This window comes from Balaenoptera ricei, chromosome 2 (genome assembly GCF_028023285.1).
Source record: "Balaenoptera ricei isolate mBalRic1 chromosome 2, mBalRic1.hap2, whole genome shotgun sequence".
In the NCBI taxonomy this organism is placed as follows: Eukaryota; Metazoa; Chordata; class Mammalia; order Artiodactyla; family Balaenopteridae; genus Balaenoptera; species Balaenoptera ricei.
Genome location: NC_082640.1, coordinates 71,910,228 through 71,935,470, shown reverse-complemented (window position 1 = coordinate 71,935,470; position 25,243 = coordinate 71,910,228). Strand labels below are relative to the sequence as shown.

Here is a 25,243-nt window from a genome sequence, read left to right as displayed (position 1 = left end):
CAGCCAGTGCAGAACTGTCAGAAGCTCTCAGTGAGCACAGACACTTTTATGTACTTTATATTCTTCCCTTTATATACCTTTCCAGAGTCTCTCTTCCATTACCATCCTATTTTCTAGAGGAAGGGTTTTTGTTTATTTGTTTTTTGGAGGAAGGTCTTTTGAAAGTTTTATTGAATAAACAAACATGGGATTGCTCTAATGGTTACATTACATACTGATGATAGTGCAGCTCAAGAGGGAAGTGGGTAAGTGTTAGATGAACGTGGGTTATGCTCTAAGCCTCACCACAATTGCAGAGATTGCAGAGGTGACAGATTATGATGTTGGGAAGAACTATGCTTTAATAATCCTTTGTAGTGCAGATTCAGTTGGCATTCCCATTTCTAGAAATGCCTTTGCCCCTCATAATAGAATTATTTTCAGTATCATGTTCCACTGCCTTATACACTCTCATTTGCTACTGTATTCCCAGCACCTAGTTTAGTGCCTGGTACTTAGTAGGCAATTAATACACGTTTTTTTTGAATGAATTAGTGTATAGTATAGAGAATTCCAAACATTTTACTAAAAATTTCTTCAGAATTCTAGATCATTATCAGAGGTATCATTTCTTTAATTTATTCAGAGATTATGTTGCCTTTACCTTGTGGGTGGCATTTTTTCATAGTTCGTTTTTTTGTTTTTTTTTTTAATTTATGGCTGCATTGGGTCTTCTTTGCTGCGTGCGGGCTTTCTCTAGTTGTGGTGAGCGGGGGCTACTCCTCATTGCAGTGCGCGGGCTTCTCATTGCGGTGGCTTCTCTTGTTGCCAAGCACGGGCTCTAGGTGCGCAGTTTTCAGTAGTTGTGGCATGCTGGCTCAGTAGTTGTGGCTCACAGGTTCTAGAGCACAGGCTCAGTAGTTGTGGCGTATGGGCTTAGTTGCTCCGCGGCATGTGGGATCTTCCTGGACCAGGGCTCGAACCCATGTCCCCTGCATTGGCAGGTGGATTCTTAACCACTGTGCCACCAGGGATGCCCCATAGTTCTTATGTCATGTTTTCCCCAACACACAGTTTTTGCTCATCGTTTTATGAAGTAAGATCTGTGTGGACTCAGTGTCAGAAATGGTTGGTTGTTGTTGGCACTAGGCTCTCTACTTGCGTAAAGGATGTATTTTCTTCTCACATCTATGGCTAAATGGCAGATTAATGTGCACTGCTTTCTCTCTTACATCCCTGTTGCTATCAAGCGTTCACTTGGTATAGCTCTGCTTTCCTAGGTGACATCTTCTCTTGAACTGCACCCTGGTTCTTTGACACTGCCTTGAGAGAGCAGGTGGAAAAGTACAATGTGTCTTATCTCTGTTTAGAGATATCTATGGCATTTACCTGTTAGATATTTACTTTGTAAGATTCATTGTGCCACCTCTGTTTTACCCTTTCTGCTCTGTCATCTTATGAGAGTTATTTTCTATATGCATATAGAAAGATGGTAAACAGGGGAGTGAGCAAGAACAGAAATCTTTGGCTTCATCATAAAGTAATAGCTGGATGGTGTATGTTGGTTGCCAGGTTTTCTAGATGGTACACTCCCCAAGGAGAGGTATAAATTGCCTTTTTTACCACCCACCCCATGCCACCCCCTTTTTTAGCTATCTCTGTTCCATGTGGTGAGGCCCTGGTATTTATCAATATAGTGCCATCAGTCTTATACTATTAGAATGTAGAGACTTCTCCCACATTCTAGCATGAGGTTTTTTAGTACTGTTCAGTTATTGATAGGGTAACATTTTTTCTGTGTGTGTGTGTGTGTTTGTCTCTTCCTGGGTATTTTAGTGGGCAGTGAGAAAGACTACATTGAATTCTGCTATCTAGACATAATTTGAAACCTGGAGTTTAATAAGGCTGGCTTAACTGAACTGAAGCTGATTGGTTAAGTCCTCTCTGAGGATTGCCTCCTCTAATTGCAGGTTTTGTCCCTATCCTGATATTGTATTTTTCCCCAGTTCTGTTTGCTTTTCTCTTTTACTTACCCACAATTAGACACCCCCCCGCCCAGCAGTAGAATGACAAGGAATCTATATTATTTTTAGTAGGGACAGGCCCTGTTAGTAGAGGGATTTAGCCTTTGCTAGACTATGTTCTGAATCTCTGATAGTTCAAGAAGAAGCAAGGAGAAAAGAGGTATGAGTAAAGTTGTGCTAGAGGATGTGCCAGGGCCTATATTAATTGAGGGAGGATTGCCACCTGGCAGTGGTAGTAGAAATAAGTCTCTTGGGAATGGGAAACTAACTCTAGAGGATTCCTAGTTAAGACTTACTGCTGAATTTCCGGGCAATTGCAAATATTGTACTCTCCCCTGGGGAGATGGAGTGGGAATTAGCTTTTCCCTTGGTCCAATGTGACTTGGTTAGAAATACAACTGAACCTGTCTATTTGTCTTGTCTATTGTGATGTGATAGCCACCTAGGAAGGGTCTGTTTTTTGTGGGAGTTTATTTCAGCCTCTTTGCCTGTATTGTTTCCTTTAACAGCTCTTTAAATTTTCTTTTTCCAGCAATGATGTTGTCCACTGGGCATATACTGACCAATGTGGCAGGTCTGAGAACATAGCTGAAGCTGAAAATAGGAAAGCTGGGGGCAAGGAAGAGCCTTGAATCTTGAGGTGGGACGTTGACTCTAAGATGTCCTTGAGCAGTGGAGCCTCCGGAGGGAAAGGAGTGGATGCAAACCCGGTTGAGACATACGACAGTGGGGATGAATGGGACATTGGAGTAGGGAATCTCATCATTGACCTGGACGCCGATCTGGAAAAGGACCAGCAGAAACTGGAAATGTCAGGCTCAAAGGAGGTGGGGATACCAGCTCCCAATGCTGTGGCTACACTACCAGACAACATCAAGTTTGTGACCCCAGTGCCAGGTCCTCAAGGGAAGGAAGGCAAATCAAAATCTAAAAGGAATAAGAGTGGCAAAGACACTAGCAAACCCCCTCCAGGGACGTCCCTGTTCACTCCAAGTGAGGGGGCAGCTAGCAAGAAAGAGGTGCAGGGACGCTCAGGAGATGGTGCCAGTGCAGGAAACCTGGTTGCTGCTCTTGCTCCCAAGGGCTCAGAGAAGGCGGCTAAGGCGCCCCGCAGTGTAGCCGGCTCCAAAAAGGAGAAGGAGAACAGCTCATCTAAGAGCAAGAAGGAGAGAAGCGAAGGAGTGGGGACTTGTTCAGAAAAGGATCCTGGGGTCCTCCAGCCAGTTCCCTTGGGAGGACGTGGTGGTCAGTATGATGGAAGCACAGGGGTGGACCCAGGAGCTGTGGAGCCACTTGGGAGTATAGCTCTTGAGCCTGGGGCAGCGCTCAACCCTTTGGGAGCTAAACCGGAGCCAGAGGAAGGGGAGAATGAGTGTCGCCCGCTAAAGAAAGTCAAGTCTGAAAAGGTAAGAGGTGGCCAGATCTGGCTGCCCGCTGCCAGTCAGAACTGCCCTGGACTAACCGCCAAATGCTATGTGCACTCTGTGGGAGGCTCGTTAGTTTGTGGGTAATGACTAATTACAAGGTCAGAGCAGCTGGTAATGATAACGTGGTTTTGTTCCAAATTAGGGGATTCCCTACAGATAGATTAACAGCAGGCCTGGACATTTTGGAGAAGAGTATCTGTTGTTGGGGGTAGCTGCTTGGTAGAATGAATTTTCTGTAAGTCAAGAACCTCCAGCCTTGTCCTTGTCCCACCTCAGATACTTGTTACTAGAGACTGGCATCAACCTTTATATGGTTCCCAGCTTGATTGACATTTCATCCTTAGAGCCATTGATAAACTTAACAAGTTGATAAACTTAATAGGCTTTCAATTGAGTGCTGTTTTTAATGGGATAAATGGTGCTGCTTGGTCTCTGGAAGAGAAAAGGGTTAAGTAAGTTTCATTACATGATATCTGCCAAGTGTTCTATTGGTGACTGCCAAAGAGCAAAAGGTCACAGTTTGGGGCAGGTAAACAGTGGAGCAGGAGGTACTGAGGTACTTAATCAGGTCTTATGGATTAGTGTAGTGGCTATGAAAGTTTGGCCTTGAAAGAGGTTCTTTGGCCACTGAAGTATAGTTCTTGGCTGGGTATCTCCCTCAGCTATTGGGAATCAAGGTTTCCTGGTGGTTTAATAGCTGCCAAATGGTGTAATGATACCTTGCCTTCTGCTTGACTTGGAAGGACAGGTGCCTGCAGCCCCACAAGGGGTTCTCCTCCTTTGGGAAGATGATCTTAGTTCATGTCTCAGTAAATGGAGTTTGCAGGGTTAGACCAGAGTGGGTGTGAATCTAGGGTCAGCTCAGGCTGCCTTAAACTTCTGCAGCTTACAATTTCCTGCAAAGCGGCTGACCTGGTAATGAGCTGTTCATTGGCTCTTGATTTTCCGCTCTGTGTTCTGCTCACCCTGTGCTTTCAGCTGATCCCAGCAGATGCAGTATAAATTGATTTCTGTGTAATTGCATCAGCTGCAGCAGGGAGTACCTCTTTCCATATGTAAGTGTTAATAGAGGCAGGATGTGTATGTTTGGGTGGTGGTGTCCTCTCAGTGCTAGGTTGCACTTTCTTTGCTGTAGGTGTTTTGGTCCTTGCCTCTGGCACATCTGTAACTCTTAGCAACATCTGGGCTTCCCTGGTAACAGGGCTGTGAATTTTCTTCCACTAATAACACAATGGTTTATTCCCTTTTACCAGTGGCAGCTGCCAGAGAGTCTGCCTATGTTTAGGTGGCAGATGCTACAGTCCACCTCAGCAGAGTCAAGTTCCAGCTGGTTACCGGCATGGTGCATCCTGTGCTGGCTGTGATTTACCATTTTCTCTGGGGTGCAGATGGATAATACTGTTTTAAAGAGGCCTAGGAGTACCAGGAGTTCTTGCTTCTGTTCCAGGCCCATTAGACTGTTCCCTACATCTGGCTCCAGTAAACTCTTGCCGTATATCCATGTTCATAACCTTTGTTCTTCCTGTGCTGAAAATTGGCCACTTCTGAGGGTGGCCTTCAGTTTCCTTTCTGTTTAGAACTCTTGACTCATGTTGCAATCTTCTAACTAAGCCCAGTAGTGGTCTGTGGGTGAAAGGATTAATGATGCTTATCTTCATATTGGATTTAAGTCTAAATGTCCTTGAGAGTCTCCAGCAGAGAAGCAATAGAACCCTTTTTCTTCTTTCAGGTTCAGGGACTGGTTGGGTGGCTGCCCTTCAGATTATAATTGGGCTGAAAGGTGCAGTATATTCAGCTAAGAATACACCTTGGTGCCAGGGAGGTTTGCTTCTTAATAATATAGCTGTGTTATATGCCTTGTCACCCAAAAAGACTGAGAATGGGGCAGTGGAATGAGAGAGAAAAGGGAAAGAGACTGTGCTTCTATTTTTGGAGGAAAGATAAAATTGCTGAAAAGTACTCTTAGAAGAGGAAATTTGCTGTGCAGTTTGATGTTACTCTAAGCAAGAACCTGCTTTCTCAGTTCTTTTCCCTGTTCCCTCAACCCTCTTGAATAGTCTGGTTCTGTGGGGTGCCATTCTAAAGCATTTGGCCATTGAAATAAATAATTATGTAAATAAATATTTGGAAGTTGCTAGGAGATGAAAACACTGTGCAGAGAGACAGCGTTTCTGGAATGGAAGGAGGGAAAGATGCAAAAGGGAACACAGGCTAGGAATCTCGGAGTGGAGCAGCTTTTGAGAAACAAGGATCCCAGGGTGTTGGGCATAAGAGGTGTTTGAGTCGGTGTTTGATGATTAATACTATAACTCGTAAGCTAAGTCTTTGAAAACTTCCTTAAGATTTTTCTCTCTGAGATATGGGCTTGCCTATGGCTTAACTGGTTTGGAATGTTTCTTCCATGTGGGGACAACCAACAGAACCAAAACAAAAAAACAGATGTTTTGATATAATCTAGGAATTACATACTCTGAGCTGGAAGCTGTCATGAAGAGGGAAAACTCATAAAATTTGGAAAGTGTCTTAGCTGGAGTCTCCTTACCCATACCCACTCCTCTAACCCCTTGGAAACAAGAGAGAAGACAAGTGGAGTTTGTGGTGTAGGACAGAATTGTCACATGTCTACAACTAGCTAATGAGGGAGATTTGAATATTCTAATTCTCTACCTCAGGACCTCCTCTCTCATCAAGGTAGGTATCTCAGTCTATGGCTGAGCGAATTTCAATCAGCCAAGAATGTGGATTTCCCTTCATGGGATCCCACTTTTGCTCCACCACACCTCTCTCTGGCAGGGCTCACTGTGCTGTTTCCCAGAGTTCTAGGAGAGACCAGAGATGGCCCTTAGCAACTTCTGCTGCCCTGAATTGTTATTGAACACTCCTGCCTCATACTTCCTGCCAGCTGAAGAGATGGGGGAGGGAATGTTGAGGAATAAACAAGACAGAGCCTTCCAGCTCCTGTCTGTTCCTTGTCTTTGGTTTGATTGATAGGTTGTTGAGTTAGGGATGGAAGGGGAGGTAGGATGAGGGAGGGTGCCTGTCTGAATGTCCCCAGCTTAGTGCTCACGTTACCACTGTGACAGGCAAGAAAAAAGAATTTACAGACCACAGAAGGCAGTGATCTATCTGTGTTGACTCTGAGTTGGGGCTTAAACCAGGAGTTTAAGGTGAGACTCCTTTTTTTCCCAGATCGTATAAAGTAAAGCTCTAGTGGCTAAAGGATCTAAAAGTTTGCAGCCAGAAGCTCTCCTTGTCTCTTCAGCTGCTGCTTTTGATCTTGGAAGGTGGAAACACTGCACTGTGCTTTCCCCATGTTTGTGTCTCAGCTTCTGCTGCTCTCAGAATGCTGCATACACATATTTACCACTTCCCCCATTAGTTTAGGAGACAAAACTAAAGTGTGCTCTTTGCTCTTTCCCCTTCCGATCATGTTTGCATCATATCCTGTGTTCTAAGAGCATCTTCCTTTGCCCTTGATTTTGTTTTCTTGCCCTAGTTTATGCCTTCCATCTCATTTCTCTCGTGTTGCAATCCCTCATTGCTCAACCAAAGTCAGGTCTCTTTTATTCCTTCTGATCCAGGGCTTTCTCTCTTAACACCTTCCTCCCTCACAAGCTGTTCTTTCTCAGCTAGTGATGACATAGCAGTTAGCCGTGCTTCCTGAAGCCAAATGCCCTCAAGCATTTTCCTTCTTGGAAAAAATTAAAAGAAGTTGATATTTATGTGAGACAGAGATGCATTCTCTAACTACAACGAAGTCTGAGCTTAATTTATTTTTTCTTCAGCAGCTCTGTTTTCCATCCGGGTGTTGTAATTCAAGGAGGGCCCTGAGAAAGATTATCTTGTCCAATCTCCTCACTTTATAGAAGAGGGAACTGAGACCAGGGAGGTCATGTGACTTACCTAGACTCTCACAGGTAGTCAGTAGCAAAGCCAGGTTTTTGTTTACCAAGTTCTTCTGGCATATTGTTACTCTGGGATTCTTAACAAATCCTTCATTGTTATGAAGGATTCTGTTTTCCCACTTTAAAGACTACCTCAGAAACATTGGATGTAAATGCCTAGGTGCTCTTAAGACTGCTTTCATTTGTTTTCTATACTGATTTTAATATTGTAGGCACTAAGTAAACAAAGGATCTTTGAGTTTCACTTTCTTTGGTAAGGTGATGATGTTTACAAAGAACAACCATTTATAGCTGGCGCTGAACCTCCTGTGTTATATATACAGAGGGAAAATTACTTTTTAAACTGCTACTTTGAGTTTGATTATTGAGAGTGTGTGTTTGTGTGTGTTCTGGAGTATTGCATTCAGTCAAATTTTCATTGTAATCATTGAGGCATTGCCAGTTCCCTCTTTATTTGGCAATTGCAGGTATGAAAAAAAAAACCCTACCCTTGTGCTTCTTGGATATATCACTAATAGGCAGACCGTAAACGTATTGTGGATATTAACTGTTTTGTAAAGAGATGGTACTGTTAGATACCATTATCATCTTTCATTCATTCTGTATATTAATTGAGTGCATTTTACATTCCAGGTGTTGTGCTTAGTACTGGGTGTACACTGGTGAACAGAACAGCGATGGTTGCTGCTCTTTGCTTACAGTTTTACCACCTAGAGCAGAGTTCCTGAAATTGTGGTCCATAAAACCATGTGCATCATATCATCTGAATGTCAGAAATGCAGAGTCTTGGACCTTACCCCAGATCTGCTAAATAAGTTTTAGGGGTAGGGGCCCAGAAATCTGTACTTCCAGAAGACTCTCCAGATAATTGCTATATACTTTAATGTTTGTGAATTTTCTTTAACCATCATTAAAGGTGGACACTTCCTAAGTTGGGCATTGGGAGCCACTTCTAACCTAAAACACCAGTCTTGTAAACTTAAACTGTGCATGAGCTCTTACGCATAACTTAGTGGTTAAGAGTATAAACTCTGGAGCCAAACTACCGGGGTTTGTATCCCAGCTTTGACACTTATTAACTGAGTGATATTGAACAAATTACTTAACTGAGCTACCTCAGTTTTCTCATCTGCAAAATGAGGAAACAATAGTTCCTTAATAGGATTTTTGTGAAATTAAATTAGTTAGTTCATATAAAACACTTAGAATGGTGTTTGGCACATATGGAGCATTTAGTAAATATTAGAAAAGAAGAATAACATGATTTGAGTTGAAATATGTCTCAGTTTGCTCTAGGCAATAACGGGCTGAAATATAACAACATTCCACCTATACCGGACGCCCAGTATGAATAGATAAGCATGTTGGCTAAGACTTGCAGCACTGTTCTCAGGAGAAGTTCCAAACCTGGATTGGGAAGCTTGCATACTGGTGATGTGTTCTAAAGGCCCTGATATTTATAGTGGGGTTTGATGAGGTAGAAACCAGAAATTGGCTTCAAAGGATATTGAAGTGGCCTGTTTAATTTCAGATTTCATATGAATTGAGTTTCCTTTTTGGCCATATCCCTGGTATGGGGTTGAGTATGTTGGATAGATATTACTGTGGGTTTGCCAGCAGGTGCAATCTCATGTATGCTGGAGAAGCACTAAATGTTTTTGTTTCTGCACAAGAGTGCATGGAAAATCTAAGTCCTAGTCCTTAATCTTCCTCCCCCAGCGTGAACTTGTATTTTTGCCATTTGGGTGTAAGAGCTTTTACCAACAGAGCTCATCCAGGGAGGCAGCAGGGCTTGGGCTTTCAGGCTGGAGGTGGCAGTAACATGCACAGCTGAGATCCTGCCACTGCTGGCTGTCTGAGCCCTCCTCTCTGTGGTTTTCACTCTTCAGGCCATGCTTGAGTAACCCGCCTCCAGAGCTGCTGACAGGGCTGTGTTCAGAGGCCTTGGAAATTACACTGTTCATTTCCTTATCATCCCCTGACCTGCAGTGCAGAGCCTTCTGGTGCAGGAACAAGGCAGAAAAAAATCCAGACGGCTCCCAGCCAGCATGTGTCAAGGGCTACAAAGAAGGAAATTGGACTTGCTCACTTAAAAACGTTGGGGTTAGGCTTTGATTTTTGGTTCCTGCCGAGAGTTATTTGTGGGTGTGCGAATGTTCTATCTCAGTGTATATGTATAGAAATGAGTCTGTGCATGGCAAAGCTGAAGAGGAGGAGCATCTGAAAGTAGAGAGCAGAGAGGAGATTGCTTTTCTCTTCAGTTAATTTCCCAGTTGTGCCATTGGGATGGGCCTGGAAGGATTACCATCAGGAAAGTGCTAGGCCATATTAATATTTTAAAATATATTTCTCTAGGTACAGGTTAGTCACGGTTGAGAGCACCCACCCAAGTATGAAGCTTCCCAGGCTGGCTGAGGAGACATTTTTAACAAATCCTATTCTCTGAAGTTGTTCATCCTAGATGACATTGACATAGTCAATATTTAAGCTGCCTAAGAAAGTATAGAGTTTGGGTCAGTCTTCAGTAAGAGGAATAGCTCTTTTGAGATGGAGAATAGTGTGACAAAGGAAAGATAGGGATTCATAGCATTTTGTGATTTTTTTTACTTATGGAGCAAAATTCCCTTGTTTTCAGAGCCTGTCCTTGTGTTTTTAGTGTTATGAAACAAGCTACTTATTTCTTCCTTTGGGCATTTCTCTTGCCTCAGGAGACCCAAAGGAAACACTTTTCAGGCTGAAGAAGTAATATGTGCCTGGTAAGGTTCTTGAGCAGAGTTTACAATCATTCTGACCTTAATTTTCCTTCTTCTGGATTTCCACTGCTTTAATGTCATTTGTGACATTGGAGCCCTTGTGAAGTGGGGAAAAAAGAAGTCTTTTAGCTTTCAGAACCTGGAGATTTTTTTTTAACATCTTTATTGGAGTATAATTGCTTTACAATGGTGTGTTAGTTTCTGCTTTATAACAAAGTGAATCAGTTATACATATGTTCCCATATCTCTTCCCTCTTCCATCTCCCTCCCTCCCACCCTCCCTATCCCACCCCTCTAGGTGGACACAAAGCACGGAGCTGATCTCCCTGTGCTATGCGGCTGCTTCCCACTAGCTATCTATTTTACATTTGGTAGTGTATATATGTCCATACCACTCTCTCACTTTGTCCCAGATTACCCTTCCCCCTCCCCGTATCCTCAAGTCCATTCTCTAGTAGGTCTGTGTCTTTATTCCCGTCTTACCCCTAGGTTCTTCATGATGTTTTTAAATCCTAAGTGTCTCTCTTGTTGGAAGTGCTCCGTAGAGAAGTGTTTTTACCTGAGAAAGGTGACAGCTAAGGTGAGAGGGAATTACTTCCTTTTACCTTCTTATAAAGCTGTGATCCCTATACCAGCAACATCAGCATAGCATCTGGGAACTTGTTAGAAATTCAAGTATCAGTTCCCATCCCAGGCCCCCAAGTCAGAAACTCTAGGCTTAAGGCCCAGCAATTTATGTTTTACCATTAGCTATCCCATTGATCATGATACACACAAAAGTTGGAGATCCACTGTTGTAGAGCACATTGTCCTCTTAATAGTGAAGATCAAATTCACCAAAAACTTGAAGGGGTAAAAAGTAACTCTGGACAGTAGGTATGATTTTTTTTTTTTTTAAATTTCCTGAGTGATGTTCAAATATATCTTTTCTCTTTATGGACAAACTGACAGGAACCTAAAATTGGAAGCAATCCTAAGGGTTTGGGACTTTGAAAGCAAAAGAGATATTTAAAACTTTTCTAAGCCTCACTTTTCTCATCTGTAATGTGGAAGTGAATAGTAGTACTGGTCTCATAGGGTTATTTTGAGGAGTAGATGAGATAAAGAAGGTTAAGCACTCAGCACCATGTCTAACATGTAGTAAGTACTCAGTAAATGTTAGCTGTTGCTGATATTACAATGTTGTTAGCTATGACGTGCAAGGTCATTGTGAAATTAAGGAGAAAGGATATCCCTAGAGACTTTGAAGAGGGAAGCCCCTAGAGGTTTTGGAAAATAATGAGTTTATAATAGCTAATATTCTGAATCCTACTGATTTCCAGGAAGAGACTGATTCAGAGCATTTGGAACCATTAAGGTTTGGGATTTTATCGTTTGATTGGTTAGTTTGGAAGGGTTTGTTGGACTCCTTTTGGTAGAGCTGATCGCACGTTGAAGAACCATGGCTCTTGCTTAGCTATTTCCCATTAAAGTCAGTTTCTTTGGTATATACTTCAGCCTTCTGAATTATTTTTCTAAGCATTGAAATGGCTATAACATGATTGTTTTGGTTTGGAAAGTTTTTTTTCCCCTCTGTTAATCTTTGAAGAGTGCAAACTTTAGCCTTTTGAAAGGATTAGAACTACAGGTAATCTAAACGGTCAAGAGAAGAATAAGGATTGAAATGCTTCTTTTTGTGAATTTGTCACTAGCTGCAGGAAATAAAAAGGCAGTTCTTAGATTTTTAGGAGGTGGTCAGTTTTCAACTTGAAATGTTGTCCACTGGGAGAGTACAACTCGACTGTGTGCCTGTGAAAAATACACTAATTGAGTATTTTCAAATTTGAGACCACTGGGTTCCAGCCTTAGTGGCAAATACTAGCTTGGTTTAAATGAGCCAAACCTTTCCATTAAATCCTTTCTTGGCCTTTTTTTTTTTGATGTATAATTGACATAACATTATATTAGTTTCGGGTGTACAACGTAATGATATAATATTTGTATATGTTGCAAAATGATCACTTCAGTAAGTCCAGTTAACATCTTCATTGTTACAAAAAAAATTTTCTTGTGATGAGAATTTTCAAGATTTACTTTCCTAGCTACTTTCAAATATGCAATGCAGTATTATTAAGTATAGTCACCGTGCTTTATGTGATATCCCCATGACTTATTCATTTTGTAACTGGAAATGTACCTTTTGACCTCCTTCACCCATTTCGCCCACCCCCCACCCCCTACCTCAGGCAGCCACCAATCTGTTCTCTATGTCCATGCCCTCAGGTTTTTGTTTACTTGTTTTTAGATTCCACAGATAAGTGGAATCATATGGTATTTACCTTTTTCTGTCTGAATTATTTCACTTAGCATAATGCCCATTCATGCAGTCACAAATGGCAAGATTTCATTCTTTTTATGGTCCAATAATATTGCATTGTATATATGTGTATATATACACACACACACACACACCACGTTTTCTCTACCCACTTATCCATCGATGGACATTGAGGTTCTTTCCATGTCTTGGCTATTGTAAATAATGCTGCAGTGAACATGGGGATGCATATGTGGTTTTTTTTTTTAATGTGTCTTTTCAAATCAGTATTTTTGTTTTCTTCAGATAAATACCCAGAAATGGAATTGCTAGATCATATGGTAGTTCTATTTTTAACTTTTTGAGGAACCTCCAAACTGTTTTCTGTAGTGGCTGCACCAATTTACATTCCCACCAACAGTGCACAAGGGCTCCCTTTTCTCCACAACCTTGCCAACACATGTTATTTCTTGTCTTTTTAATAGCCGTTTTAACAGGTGTGAGGTGCTATCTCATTGTGGTTTTGATTGGCATTTCTCTGATGATTAGTGATGTTGAGCATCTTTTTGTGTACCTGTTGGCCATCTGTATGTCTTCTCTTGGCCTCTGTTTTTGTTTAGTAATGGGTTCTCTTTACCGTAAAAAGTTTTTTGTAAACTGGTCCTCCAGCCCACTCAGCTCAGAGTTGACATTTCCTATTTGATATGTTTCTTTAGAAGTTAAATACTTAACTCTGCACTGACTGGTACAGAGAGTATTGTAGAAAGGAGGTGTACATATTCATCATATACCAACCAAAGTAGCATGAGGTTAGAGAAATTCTGGATGAAGAGTCTCTTGGTGCTGAGGCTTCTCAAGTGGAGGCGTATGTCAGAATCCCTTCTGGAGCTTCTACAAAGTAAAAGTGCCCTACTGAAGTAAAATCTATAGGGTTGGGGACCCCAAGCATGTACATATTTTTTTAAAACTTCAGCAGGTGCTTTTAATGTGCCTCTTGGTTAAAAACCACTGTCGTTGCGGAAAGGACTTTTATTTCACTATACAGCCTCTGGAAATCCCTGTTACTCACTCAGCCAGGGAACATTTAAAGTTGTTCTTGCTTTTTGCCACTTGCAGATGGAGCTGTGCACTGCACTTTAGATATCATGTGATCCTCAAGTGTTTTACAGCATGGTCAAGATCTTCCTCCAGCTTTCCTTTTTCATGCTCATTGTGTTGGGTCAGTCATTTAGGAATATAGACATAATGAATCTGACTTCTCATTATCCCCTTAATTAGGAGAACTAATTAATAAATTTTTGATAGTTATAGCCTTTAAAGTAGAGCATCCATATCAGTGTTACTGATTCATTTTAAAATTATTGTTTCAGATTTTTAAAGCAAATTTGAACAAAATTCCTATGACTAGATATGTTTTGCCATATATAGGCAACTTGTGATTTTTTTCTATTTAAATTGGAGGTGAGCAGAAGACAGGTTTAGATAATCTAAATTTATTGCTAATCCAAAAGCAGCTTCTTTTCTCTTTGATTTGTGAATGTATTTCTGTGCTTATGTTGGACAATAGGTGGTCTCAATTTTCCAGAAATCCATGACACTCCAATATAAAATAATGCAGCTATTCAATAAAGACCTTGTTCCTGAGTCTCCTTCTGGACATATTCAAATTAAACATGCTGTTTTAAGAAGAGACAGCATCACTTCACAAAAATAGTAGAGGTTCACTGTCTTTCTTTGCTTTTTTTTGGTAAACACATACTATTTCTTTGAAGTCAGGAAGAAAATTAAATGTTTTTGAGTATAAAGTATTTCCCTGCTGGGATTTTAAGTCTCATTATAGTTAGAATGCTAATTGTTATCAGAGATGAACACATACTTGAATATGCTGCAAACTTATAGTAAAAATCATTATGGAATGTCATGTTTGGGGCAAAATTATAATCACATAACCTACAATTTTCATATAATTTTTTTTTTTTTTTTAATTCGGCTGCACCGCACGGCATGTGGGATCTTAGTTCCCCGACCAGGGATCGAACCCGCGCCCCCTGCAGTGGAAGCACGGAGTCTTAACTACTGGACCACAAGGGAAGTCCCCGTATAATAAAATTTAAAACATGGTTTTTAGTACTGATACTTGTGTTATCTATGCTCTCAAAATTTACAGTAATCTGTACTTTAGATGGATCTTTTTAGGTTTTTGAGTATGCATATACCATTGCAAAGGAGGAGAAAAAATTGGCAAATCTGGGGAAGAAGTCATCATACAAAGTGACTACACATTTATATACACCATATTAGACTAGATCTTAATTCTATCAGTATGCAGATTCCTAAACATCTGGTAGAGTGTCTGTTTTAGATAAAATATGCCATAAGGCATTTTTCATTTTGCTTATACATATGTCGGAGATTGCCATACTGGCTTCATAAATTCAACATGAACAATTTTTTCTTTAGCATTGAAACAAACCATTATTTCTTCAGTTGCGGTCTCATGTAAAAGCTGACTTGTGTTTGAGGACTGTATTGATGAAAAATATGTATTTGTAAATACTAGAATTACCCTAACCCTGGCAAAATGCTTACACTATGAGGAGACACACTGCAATGGAAACCAGATAACTGAACAACCAGTTCAAGTCTCTCATCTCTGGCTCCCTCCAGAGTGTATACTCAATGGATGGAATAACTGCTAGGCCCAAACCATTCACATTGTTCTTTGTTTTTTCTTTTTCTTTTTTTTTTTTTTTGCCAGTCACATAAAGTTGATTTGGTTATGTTATCTATTTAGTGTACAGACTTATTTTATGACAGAAGAAATCTTGGGGTCCAGAGTCTCTCTATAGTGGAAATTTACGGGTCCATGGATTGAATCCAGCCCAATATAATGATTATTCTTCTGTAGCATTTACTTTTCAGTTCTGACTTTCTTTTCTTTTCTTTTTTTTTTGTTATAAATTTATTTATTTTTGGCTGCATTGGGTCTCCATTGCTGTGTGCAGGCTTTCTCTAGTTACAGCGAGCGGGGGCTACTCTTCATCGTGGTGCGCAGACTTCTCATTGCGGTGGCTTCTCTTGTTGCCAATCACAGGCTCTAGGCACGCGGGCTTCAGTAGTTGTGGCTGGCGGGCTCAGTAGTTGTGGCTCACGGGCTCTAGAGCTCAGGCTCAGTAGTTGTGGCACACGGGGTTAGTTGCTCCACGGCATGTGGGATCTTCCCGGACCAGGGCTCAAACCCGTGTCCCCTGCATTGGCAGGTGGATTCTTAACCACTGTGCCACCAGGGAAGTCCCAGTTCTGACTTTCTTGTTCCTCACAATACCCACAAATTCCTTCTCTTTAGGTTCCCTTGATCACTGAAGAAATAAAGCCATTTGTATATGCTAACCTCATATCTTACCCTTGAGTTAAACAAAAACCATCCTATAGGCAAACCGAAGAACAGAGCTGTTCTCGTCCTACCAACATAAATATCCTTGAGCCTAGTCTCTCTTTCTTAGGCCCAGTGCCTTTTGTAACCTCCTTCAGCTACTCTTCACTTTCTATCCTTTTCTGACTTACACTTAGAATCTATATCATGCTTCTTTAATATCCTGTAGTTGTTTTAATTATTTTTTGTTATTTATGATACTCACTTTTACATTTGTTATTGGTCCGGTCCTAACCAGATGGGATTATATTTCATTATGGAGATTTAGAGAGGGGCTTTTCTTCTCCTCTTCAATCGAAAGTAATTAACCAGGAAAAAGTTGTCATTTTTATATGTTCTACCATGGGTATTCATTACAGTCTGGACACAGCGTTGGTTGTATGAAGAAAACCACTGTACTACTGACTACAGGTTTTTGCCTGCTGTGAATAGGATACCTTATTTGAAGGCTTGGCGCCAGTGCTATGCTTCTGGCTGTGTGCTGGTGGCAGCTCTTGGCCAGAACATTGCAGTTGGCCTGTAGGACTGGAGAGACAGAAGTTTTCATGTTGAAGAGCTAAGTGAAATGTTTCTGGTTATAGGCCAATGCATCACTGAGGAAGAAGAAAAGTACAGTTTGCCACTCCCTGGGAAGCAGTTTGGCTAGGGCAAAGCTCCCGGAAATGGAATTCTAAACTTACTGATTTAGGAAGCTTTGGGGTTTTGTCCCTTAGCCTTTGTGAAATGGAGCTTCTTTTCAAAGCAGGGGAAGGGATGGGATAGAGCAGACTTAAAGGCTCAAAATAATGTCACTTTCCAACTCTCCAGTCAGCCCTTTTAGAACTAAGCAGGTAGGTGTCCTTAGATATCACACAAAGAGGAAAAACTGACTGTTGTTTAGAAACCAAGTTAGTTAGGGCTGTGTCTGGCTTCTTCTGGATTAGTGACCTGAAGTGGCATTCAATGCAGAGAAAAGTCTGGGAAGGTACTTGGAAAATAATACTCCAATGACATTTTCATATTTGACTAATATTTTCAGATTTTTCATTTGTTTTTATTCCCTAGTCACATTTCATCTTCCATTTCATATCTAATAACCAAAAGCAGGAGCAAAGAGGCAGACAAATCCCACTTTAATCCTTCCCATTCCCTTGCCTGCATAGAGCTTTGATGCTGGTGAAAGCTTGTTGAAGTGAACTGGGAGCAGCCTGAGAGGTATGTTTGGATGATTGTGTCAGTGAGGAAGTAGTGGAGTTGGGCTTTGTGATGGTGGGGTGGGGAATGAGTGCCTAAGTATAAACTTTGATGGTTTAGTGTTATTTTTAACAACAACAAATAAATATTAGTACTTTCGCTATCACCTGTTTACTTGCTACTGGCAAGAAAAATAGCAAATGGCTGGTTTATCACCCTTTAGGGATGGTTTTGGGTAGGAATTTGAGATCAGCGTAGTTTAGGACTTGATAGCAAGAGATGATATCTTTGGCCTAAATAATACCTCCCAAGAAACAAACTTTTAAAGGAAACTTAGATTTTATTTATTTATTTATTATTATTTTCTTTTTGGCCAAGCCATGGGGCTTGCAGGAGTTCCCCAACGAGGGATTGAACCCAGGCCACGGAAGTGAAAGCTCAGAATCCTAATCACTAGACCACCAGGGAACTCCCAGAAACTTAGATTTTAATGTGGTGCTCACTTAGTAAAAATTGTCTTTTCTTAAATGTTCTCGTATTGATCTTATTTTAGGAAAGGGTTCCTTATCATTGTATTTATCCTGCTTATATTCTTCTACATCTTTCAGAAACATTTCCGAAGTTCAACTTGGAGGCTACTGAATAGTAAATCTAGTAGGAGAGACAGAATGGAATCAAATAATCACATGCATATCGGGGTCAGTGTCAGAGAAAATATCCATGAAGAAGTTTGAGTAAATATCTGAAGAATGAGTAGTAGTTAATTAGGAGAAGGGAGTTAAATGAATGAACAACCAAGTGGAAATGTCCCTTACGGTCTGGAGGTTATGAGAGAGAACTGGAAATCTAAAGATATGGGAATTACTAATGTGAACAAATAAATGGTAATTGTTGCCATAAAGGTGGGTGAGCTTACCTAGGGAGAATGTGACCGTTGAATGAGACAAAAAGGAAAGGGCCCAGGATAGATCCCTGAGGAGCACCAAGAATGTACCTAACTTAGATGGAATACTGGGCATTGCTTCCCTGTGTAATGGAGAGCGTACAAACGTACAACAGGGAACAGATGTCTACAAAAACATTTTTAAATTCTCTGAAAGGGATTGTAGAACTTGCTTAGGGGCTTCCCTGGTGGCACAGTGGTTAAGAATCCGCCTGCCAATGCATGGGACATGGGTTTGAGCCCTGGTCTGGGAAGATGCCACATGTCGCGGAGCAGCTAAGCCCGTGTGCCACAACTACTGAGCCTGCGCTCTACAGCCCACGAGCCACACCGCTGAGCCCGCACTCTAGAGCCCACGCGCCACACCACTGAGCCCGCATGCCACAAAGACTGAAGCCCACGCGCCTAGAGCCTGTGCTCCGCAACAAGAGAAGCCACCGCAATGAGAAACCCGCGCACCGCAACAAAGAGTAGCACCCGCTCGCCGCAACTAGAGAAAGCCCATGCACAGCAACGAAGACCCAACGCAGCCAAAAATAAAGTAAATAAAATAAATAAGTTTCTTAAAAAAAAAAAAGAAGAACTTGATTAGTTGTGTAGTTAAATTTGGTTTACTGGATTGAGTCATGCTTTAAGGAAAAGTTCCTTTCCTATGCTACTTGTGAATAATGAGTGATCTTTGCTTTTTACTTTAACTACTTTCCATATTTTTTCTGCCTTTCACAGCCTCTTCCAAATCATTCTGAACTTCCACAATGGAATTAAAATGAAAGCATAGACTTTGTAATTAGACCTGTGTTTGAACCCCAGCACTGCCACTGAATATATGTGGAATCTTGCAAATTGCCTCTCTGAATCTCATTTTCCTTAAATTGTTATGGATTAAAAGCACACTGTAAGTGCATAGTATGTGGTAGTCTAGTAGTTGTAAACCAGCAACAAACGTTTGTTCTGTTTTATTTTTTCTTCCTTGCAGCCTCTCCTGTTTTTCCCAGGCAGGTGAGTTTTCTCATCTGTGATCATGGTAACAGCAGCTTTTCTGTTAGAGCAAAGGATTTTTGCATTTCAGTGGTAAAAGCCCTTACTGGAGAGAAGGTAGAAGGAGGGTTTCTGGAGGGTAATCCAGAAGTTTCAACAACAGCATCATTGGCATTTGGGGCTGAGGGCAGTCCAGTGTATTGTAGGATGTTTAGCAGTATCTTTGCCTTTACCCACTAGGTGCCAATAGCATTCCCCCCAAGCTGAGACAAACAAAAATGTCTCCAGACATTGCCAAATGTCCCCTAGAGGGCAAAATCCCATTTGAGAACCATTTGCTAAAATACCGTTTCTTGATGTGGGTGTTACACGGCTGTGTTTATGTAATTTTATGTTTATGAAAATGCAGTGAGTTGCATAATATAGCAGTTTTCTGTTGTGAATGTTATGTTTACACACACACACACACACAAATCTTTCATCTTTTTTTTACCAAAGGCAATAGAGAACCAGGCTCTAACCAATAACTATGTCTAACTATGTCTAAGTTTTTACTCTCTCTTAATCCCTAAAAGGTGGGATGGAATTATGGGGGGAAAGGGGTCTATGGTAGGATGGAAAGGCAAAAAATAGTCTAAAAATTTGGCTTCCAAATGTCTCTTTTCAACTCCTAGTCAATAGGGTGTGGAATTTCAATGTAGGGAAATTTCTATTACAAGATTTCAGAAATAAGCTGTGGGTGCAGAACAGAGTTGAATTATTAGTAAAACAGGTATCTTCTTTCCCACCCTCTCTTCTGTATTGTGACAGCAAAGGAGAGGGTCACCCGATTTTGGGTCATTTCAACTCTTATGACCTCTTTCTTGATGGCCCATTGAAGTTACTTCTGAAAGTGTTTGCTTTTATCTTTAGTATAAAATCTTTCAGTTTTTCTCCACTGTGTATGGGTGGGTAAATTGTCCTTCCATATTGGATGATGTTGCCTGCTCCCTGGGAATACTGTCCTCAGAGAAGTCATTGGATGGGACCTAGGCTGGAAACAGGAGGTCTAGTAAACCACCTCAGTGTCTTAGGAAGAGTCCAAGAAAAGACCCCGTTTTGAAGTTTGAAAGATCCTGCAAAGAGAGGGCAAGCCTTGGGCCAAGCAGCCTTTCAGGTAGTAACGGGGCTCATAAACGAGAACTGGCATGTGCCAACAGAATTTCTCATCCTGGCTGCACAGTTGGCTGAGGAGGGAAGTGTGTGGAAGGCTCTGTAAGTGGAAGCATTGTTCTTGGCTTTGGCTGTCGTGTGGCTGGAAACAGCAGGGACGGAGCTTGGACCTGGTCTCTGGAGTCTAGGCATTGCCCTGAGAAGAAGGGTTTTTTCCTCCTTCCATTTCTTGTTGTTGATGTTTTTTTCCCTCCCCTCCCCAACCCCCCTTAGTACTTAACATTGCAAGGTACAGGAGATGGTTGGATATTGAGTGTTTTACAACTCTTCAAGCACAGCCTATTAATATTGGTCTGCCAAGACGAAAGCCGGAAGGGATTTAACTAGGTAGAATCAAGGGTCTAACTTTTATGAAAGTGCCCAGAGCAAGGTACCCTCGGTTTACTTGGAAGTGTTTAAGTTTTACTAAAATCCCATCATTGCCAGCATGGTTTTTTAAAAAGGATAGACAGCCATGGGGACTTCCCTGGGGGCACAGTGGTTAAGAATTCGCCTGCCAATGCAGGGGACACAGGTTTGATCCCTGGTCTGGGAAGATCCCACATGCTGCAGAGCAGCTAACCCTGTGCACCACAACTACTGAGCCTGCGCTCTAGAGCCAGTGTGCCACAACTACTGAGGCCGTACGCTGCAACAAGAGAAGCCACCGCAATGAGAAGCCCGAGCCCCGCAACAAAGAGTAGCCCCCGCTTGAAGCGACTAGAGAAAGCCGGTGCACAGCAACGAAGACCCAACGCAGCCAAAAAAAAAAAAGAAAGAAAAAGACAGCGATGTTGGCTAAACCAAGGAGTCCGTAAGACCTGAAGTTGGCAGCAACATGAGCCGTCTGAGGACAAAAGGAGAACATTGGTATGGGAAAGAAACGTAACTATGTCTCTCGACCCCTGTCCCCTCATTATTCTTTACTGGCCCTGGCAGCTGCCAAAGCTTGCTCAATAGAGTTGTGGGCTGGGGATTGTTTCTTAATCCCTGTAAGGAGTACCAAACCTCAGCTGTGTTATCTAGGCTCTGAGCCTCTGGCACTTGGCTAAGGCACTTGCTGAGGCATCTGGTGACTCTAGACAAAAGCCTATTTTGTCAGTGAGAAGATTGGGGCAAAGTACAAGCATTGTTATCTCTGATGCCCTCAGGGCAAACTGTCTACTTGGCAAGTAGAGAGGGAGTCTTGACCTTGTGAATTACAGCAACCTGTCCACATGGTTTTAGGTTTCTTTGAGATTATTTTCTACTCCTGAAGTTCCAGCATTCAGGCATTGAAATCCACTATTAATGCTTTTTTTAAAAAAAGTTTTAAATACAAAAGTAATAAGTGCTTTATTTTAAAGAATTTGGAAAACGCAGAAAGGTAAAAGGAACGAGAAAAATCATATTTAATTCTACCATATTCATTTTCTTAATGGAAGAATTTTTTTAATGTGAAACTGGCTGAGATTATTCGTTCAGGGCTGGTTTGTACATGACCTATATACCTCATAAAGCTCAATCCTGTTCCCTTAAGTTTAAGCATCTTTTATTTTACCATTTGAGAACTGACCTGGTCAGTCTCTGCTTGGCTAGATTTTATTACATTTGATGAAATCTCACCCTGGAGTATGAAACTATCTTCTATATTTAAGTTTTTATAACTTGTCTTAAGCCAAGTTTTTATCTTCATCTGTGATTGTCTTTAGAAGTCTGGGTGTTCGTGTTTTAAATTAGTGATGGTGAATGAATGTGTAGGGGGAAATGGTTTTGTTATTTTTAAAGGCTAAATATTGACCTGCTTTCTCAGACCCTTTTTGGAAAGAGGTGTCTGTGGTGTCAGTTAACATAATAATTTGCTTTCATTGATGAGCATTGTCAATTTTGTCTTTTGAGATTTCTTGTTGTATAAAAGAAAAGGGCTGTTTTTCATGGAATCTTGAGACAAACTGAGCTACAGGAACTTTTCCTTTTCCCCTAGAGCAACATTTTAGTTTAGGCAACAGCACAGAAACAAATCCACCCTTTTTCTCTATATAATTTTCTATCTGGATTTATGTTGACCAGTCTGGAGCTTCTGCTTATTAGATGTTTACATAGATATTATAGATTTTTGTTTAACTCTTAAAGGTTTGTGGTAAAGAAGATGGAAATCTTGGCTTAGTAGGGAAATTATTTTGGTCTTATTTATTATTCCTTATACACGTTAAAATGAGACAGGAACTACAAGACACTGGTATCTAAAAGTACTCTTTGACATTTGCAGTATCAGGTATAGCCATTCCCAAAAGAGACCTTCATTAATATACCCTAAGGATCTTTTGACAGGACAGAAATGGGGAGAGATGCTAGTTGGGCCTGTTTTTATTTATATTCTCTGAAAGTGTGCATTCTATACTGATAGGTTATTATCGTAGATTTTCTTTTCATTTAACATGGAATCTCTCCATATAATAGGAGAGAGAGAGCTTCCAGTCAAAATAATCACGCTAGCAGCTCTGAGACTAATCTTTGGAACTATCCTTTTCCAGTCTTTCAAATTTTGGTTTGAAGAAATCAAATCAGACAGAAATGTAGATCAGTGGAACAGGATAGAAAGCTTAGAGATAAACCCACACACCTATGGTCACCTTATCTTTGATAAAGGAGGCAAGAATATACAATGGAGAAAAGACAGGCTCTTCAGTAAGTGATGCTGGGAAAACTGGACAGCCACATGTAAAAGAATGAAATTAGAACACTTCCTAACACCATACACAAAAATAAACTCAAAATGGATTAAAGACCTAAGTGTAAGGCCAGACACTATAAAACTCTTAGAGGAAAACATAGGAAGAACACTCTATGACATAGATCACAGCAAGATCCTTTTTGACCCACCTCCTAGAGAAATGGAAATAAAAACAAAAATAAACAAATGGGACCTAATGAAACTTAAAAGCTTTTGCACAGCAAAGGAAACCATAAACAAGACGAAAAGACAACCCTCAGAATGGGAGAAAATATTTGCAAATGAAGCAACTGACAAAGGATTAATCTCCAAAATATACAAGCAGCTCATGCAGCTCAATATCAAAAACAAAAACAACCCAAACCAAAAATGGGCAGAAGACCTAAATAGACATTTCTCCAAAGAAGATATACAGATTGCCAACAAACACATGAAAAGATGCTCAACATCACTAATCATTAGAGAAACGTAAATCGAAACTACAATGATGGGCTTCCCTGGTGGCGCAGTGGTTGGGGGTCTGCCTGCCGATGCAGGGGACACGGGTTCGAGCCCTGGTCTGGGAGGATCCCACATGCCGCGGAGCGGCTAGGCCCGTGAGCCACAACTGCTGAGCCTGTGCTCCACAACAGGAGAGGCCGCGATAGTGAGAGGCCCGCGCACCGCGATGAAGAGTGGCCCCCGCTTGCCGCAGCTGGAGAGAGCCCTCGCACAGAGGCGAAGACCCAACACAGCCAAAAATAAATAATAAATAAATAATAAATAAGTTAAAAAAAATTTGTTTAAAAACTACAATGAGGTATCACCTCACACCAGTCAGAATGGCCATCATCAAAAAATCTACAAACAATAAATGCTGGAGAGGGTGTGGAGAAAAGGGAACCCTCTTGCACTGTTGGTGGGCATGTAAATTGATACAGCCACTATGGAGAACAGTATGGAGTTTCCTTAAAAAACTAAAAATAGAACTACCATATGACCCAGCAATCCTACTACTGGGCGTATACCCTGAGAAAACCATAATTCAAAAAGAGTCATGTACCACAATGTTCATTGCAGCTCTATTTACAATAGCCAGGACATGGAAGCAACCTAAGTGTCCATCGACAGATGAATGGATAAAGAAGATGTGGCACATATATACAATGGAATGTTACTCAGTCATAAAAGGAAACAAAATTGAGTTATTTGTAGTGAGGTGGATGGACCTAGAGTCTGTCATACAGAGTGAAGTAAGTCAGAGAAAAACAAATACTGTACGCTAACACATATATATGGAATCTAAAAAAAAAAAAAAGCTTCTGATGAACCTAGGGGCAGGACAGGAATAAAGACAAAGACGTAGAGAATGGACTTGAGGACAAGGGGAGGGGGAAGGGTAAGCTGGGATGAAGTGAGAGAGCAACATTAACATATATACACTACCAAATGTAAAATAGATAGCTAGTGGGAAGCAGCCGCATAGCACAGGGAGATCAGCTCGGTGCTTTGCGACCACCTAGAGGGGTGGGATAAGGAGGGTGGGAAGGAGACGCAAGAGGAAGGGGATATGGGGATATACGTATGCATATAGCTGATTCACTGTTATACAGCAGAAGCTAACACAACACTGTAAAGCAATTATACTCCAATAAAGATGTTAAAAAAAAAAATCAAATCAGGATTGACACCTAATAGTAGGTTTTGACCGTGAGATTGATTTAAGAATTTAAGGAAATCTAGGAAAATCTTTGTAAATCTTCCATGTTATTAACTTAAATTTTATATGAATAGAAGGTTGAGAAATGATGTTGCCCAAGCTGTGGGTAGAATTGTTTTTTCCATGTTTATCAGATGGCTTTAATGTTCCTGCCTTTCCTTATTTATTGTCAAAAGGTAGAAATTAACCTATTTCTAGAATCCATTAATGCCTAAAAGATAGTTGGAGAATTTGGGTGCAAGAGGTGAGCTAAGCAGGTTATAGATGGGGACTTTTTTCACTTCATACACAATTAAAAAATTTAAGATAGTCAAATTTCCTTTTTTTAACGTGTATAACTCAGTGGTTTTGTATCCTGCGACCATCACCAATACTTAATTCCAGAATATTTTCATCACCCCATTAGCGTTGCGGTCCGTGGGCTTCTCATTGCAGCAGCTTCTCTTGTTGCGGAGCATGGGCTCTAGGCGCGCGGGCTTCAGTAGTTGTGGCACGCAGGCTCAGTAGCTGTGGCTCGTGGGCTCTAGAGCGCAGGCTCAGCAGTTGTGGCACACGGGCTTAGTTGCTCCGTGGCTTGTGGGATCTTCCCGGACCAGGGCTCAAACACGTGTCCCCTGCATTGGTAGGTGGATTCTTAACTACTGCGCCACCAGGGAAGTCCCTGGTTTTAGTTTTTACAGTTAGATCTTTGATCCATTTTGAGTTAATTTTTGTACGTGGTGTGAGGTA

The 25,243-nt window shown here is 41.2% G+C and overlaps 1 protein-coding gene across 7 annotated transcripts in view; it reads left to right on the top strand.

Annotated features, from left to right (window-relative positions):
* ZNF609 (zinc finger protein 609) overlaps nt 1-25,243 on the top strand; it is a 224,126-nt gene that overhangs the window by 23,955 nt on the left and 174,928 nt on the right. For 5 of the 7 annotated variants that reach the window (XM_059913037.1, XM_059913036.1, XM_059913033.1 and 2 more), the window contains one exon: nt 2,536-3,409. The exons of the other annotated variants lie outside the window; for them this stretch is intronic. In XM_059913037.1, coding sequence (XP_059769020.1) covers nt 2,663-3,409 — 747 coding nt within the window. In that variant the 5' untranslated portion in view covers nt 2,536-2,662. The remainder of the gene's footprint in view (nt 1-2,535; nt 3,410-25,243) is intronic. 7 annotated transcript variants of the gene reach the window in all.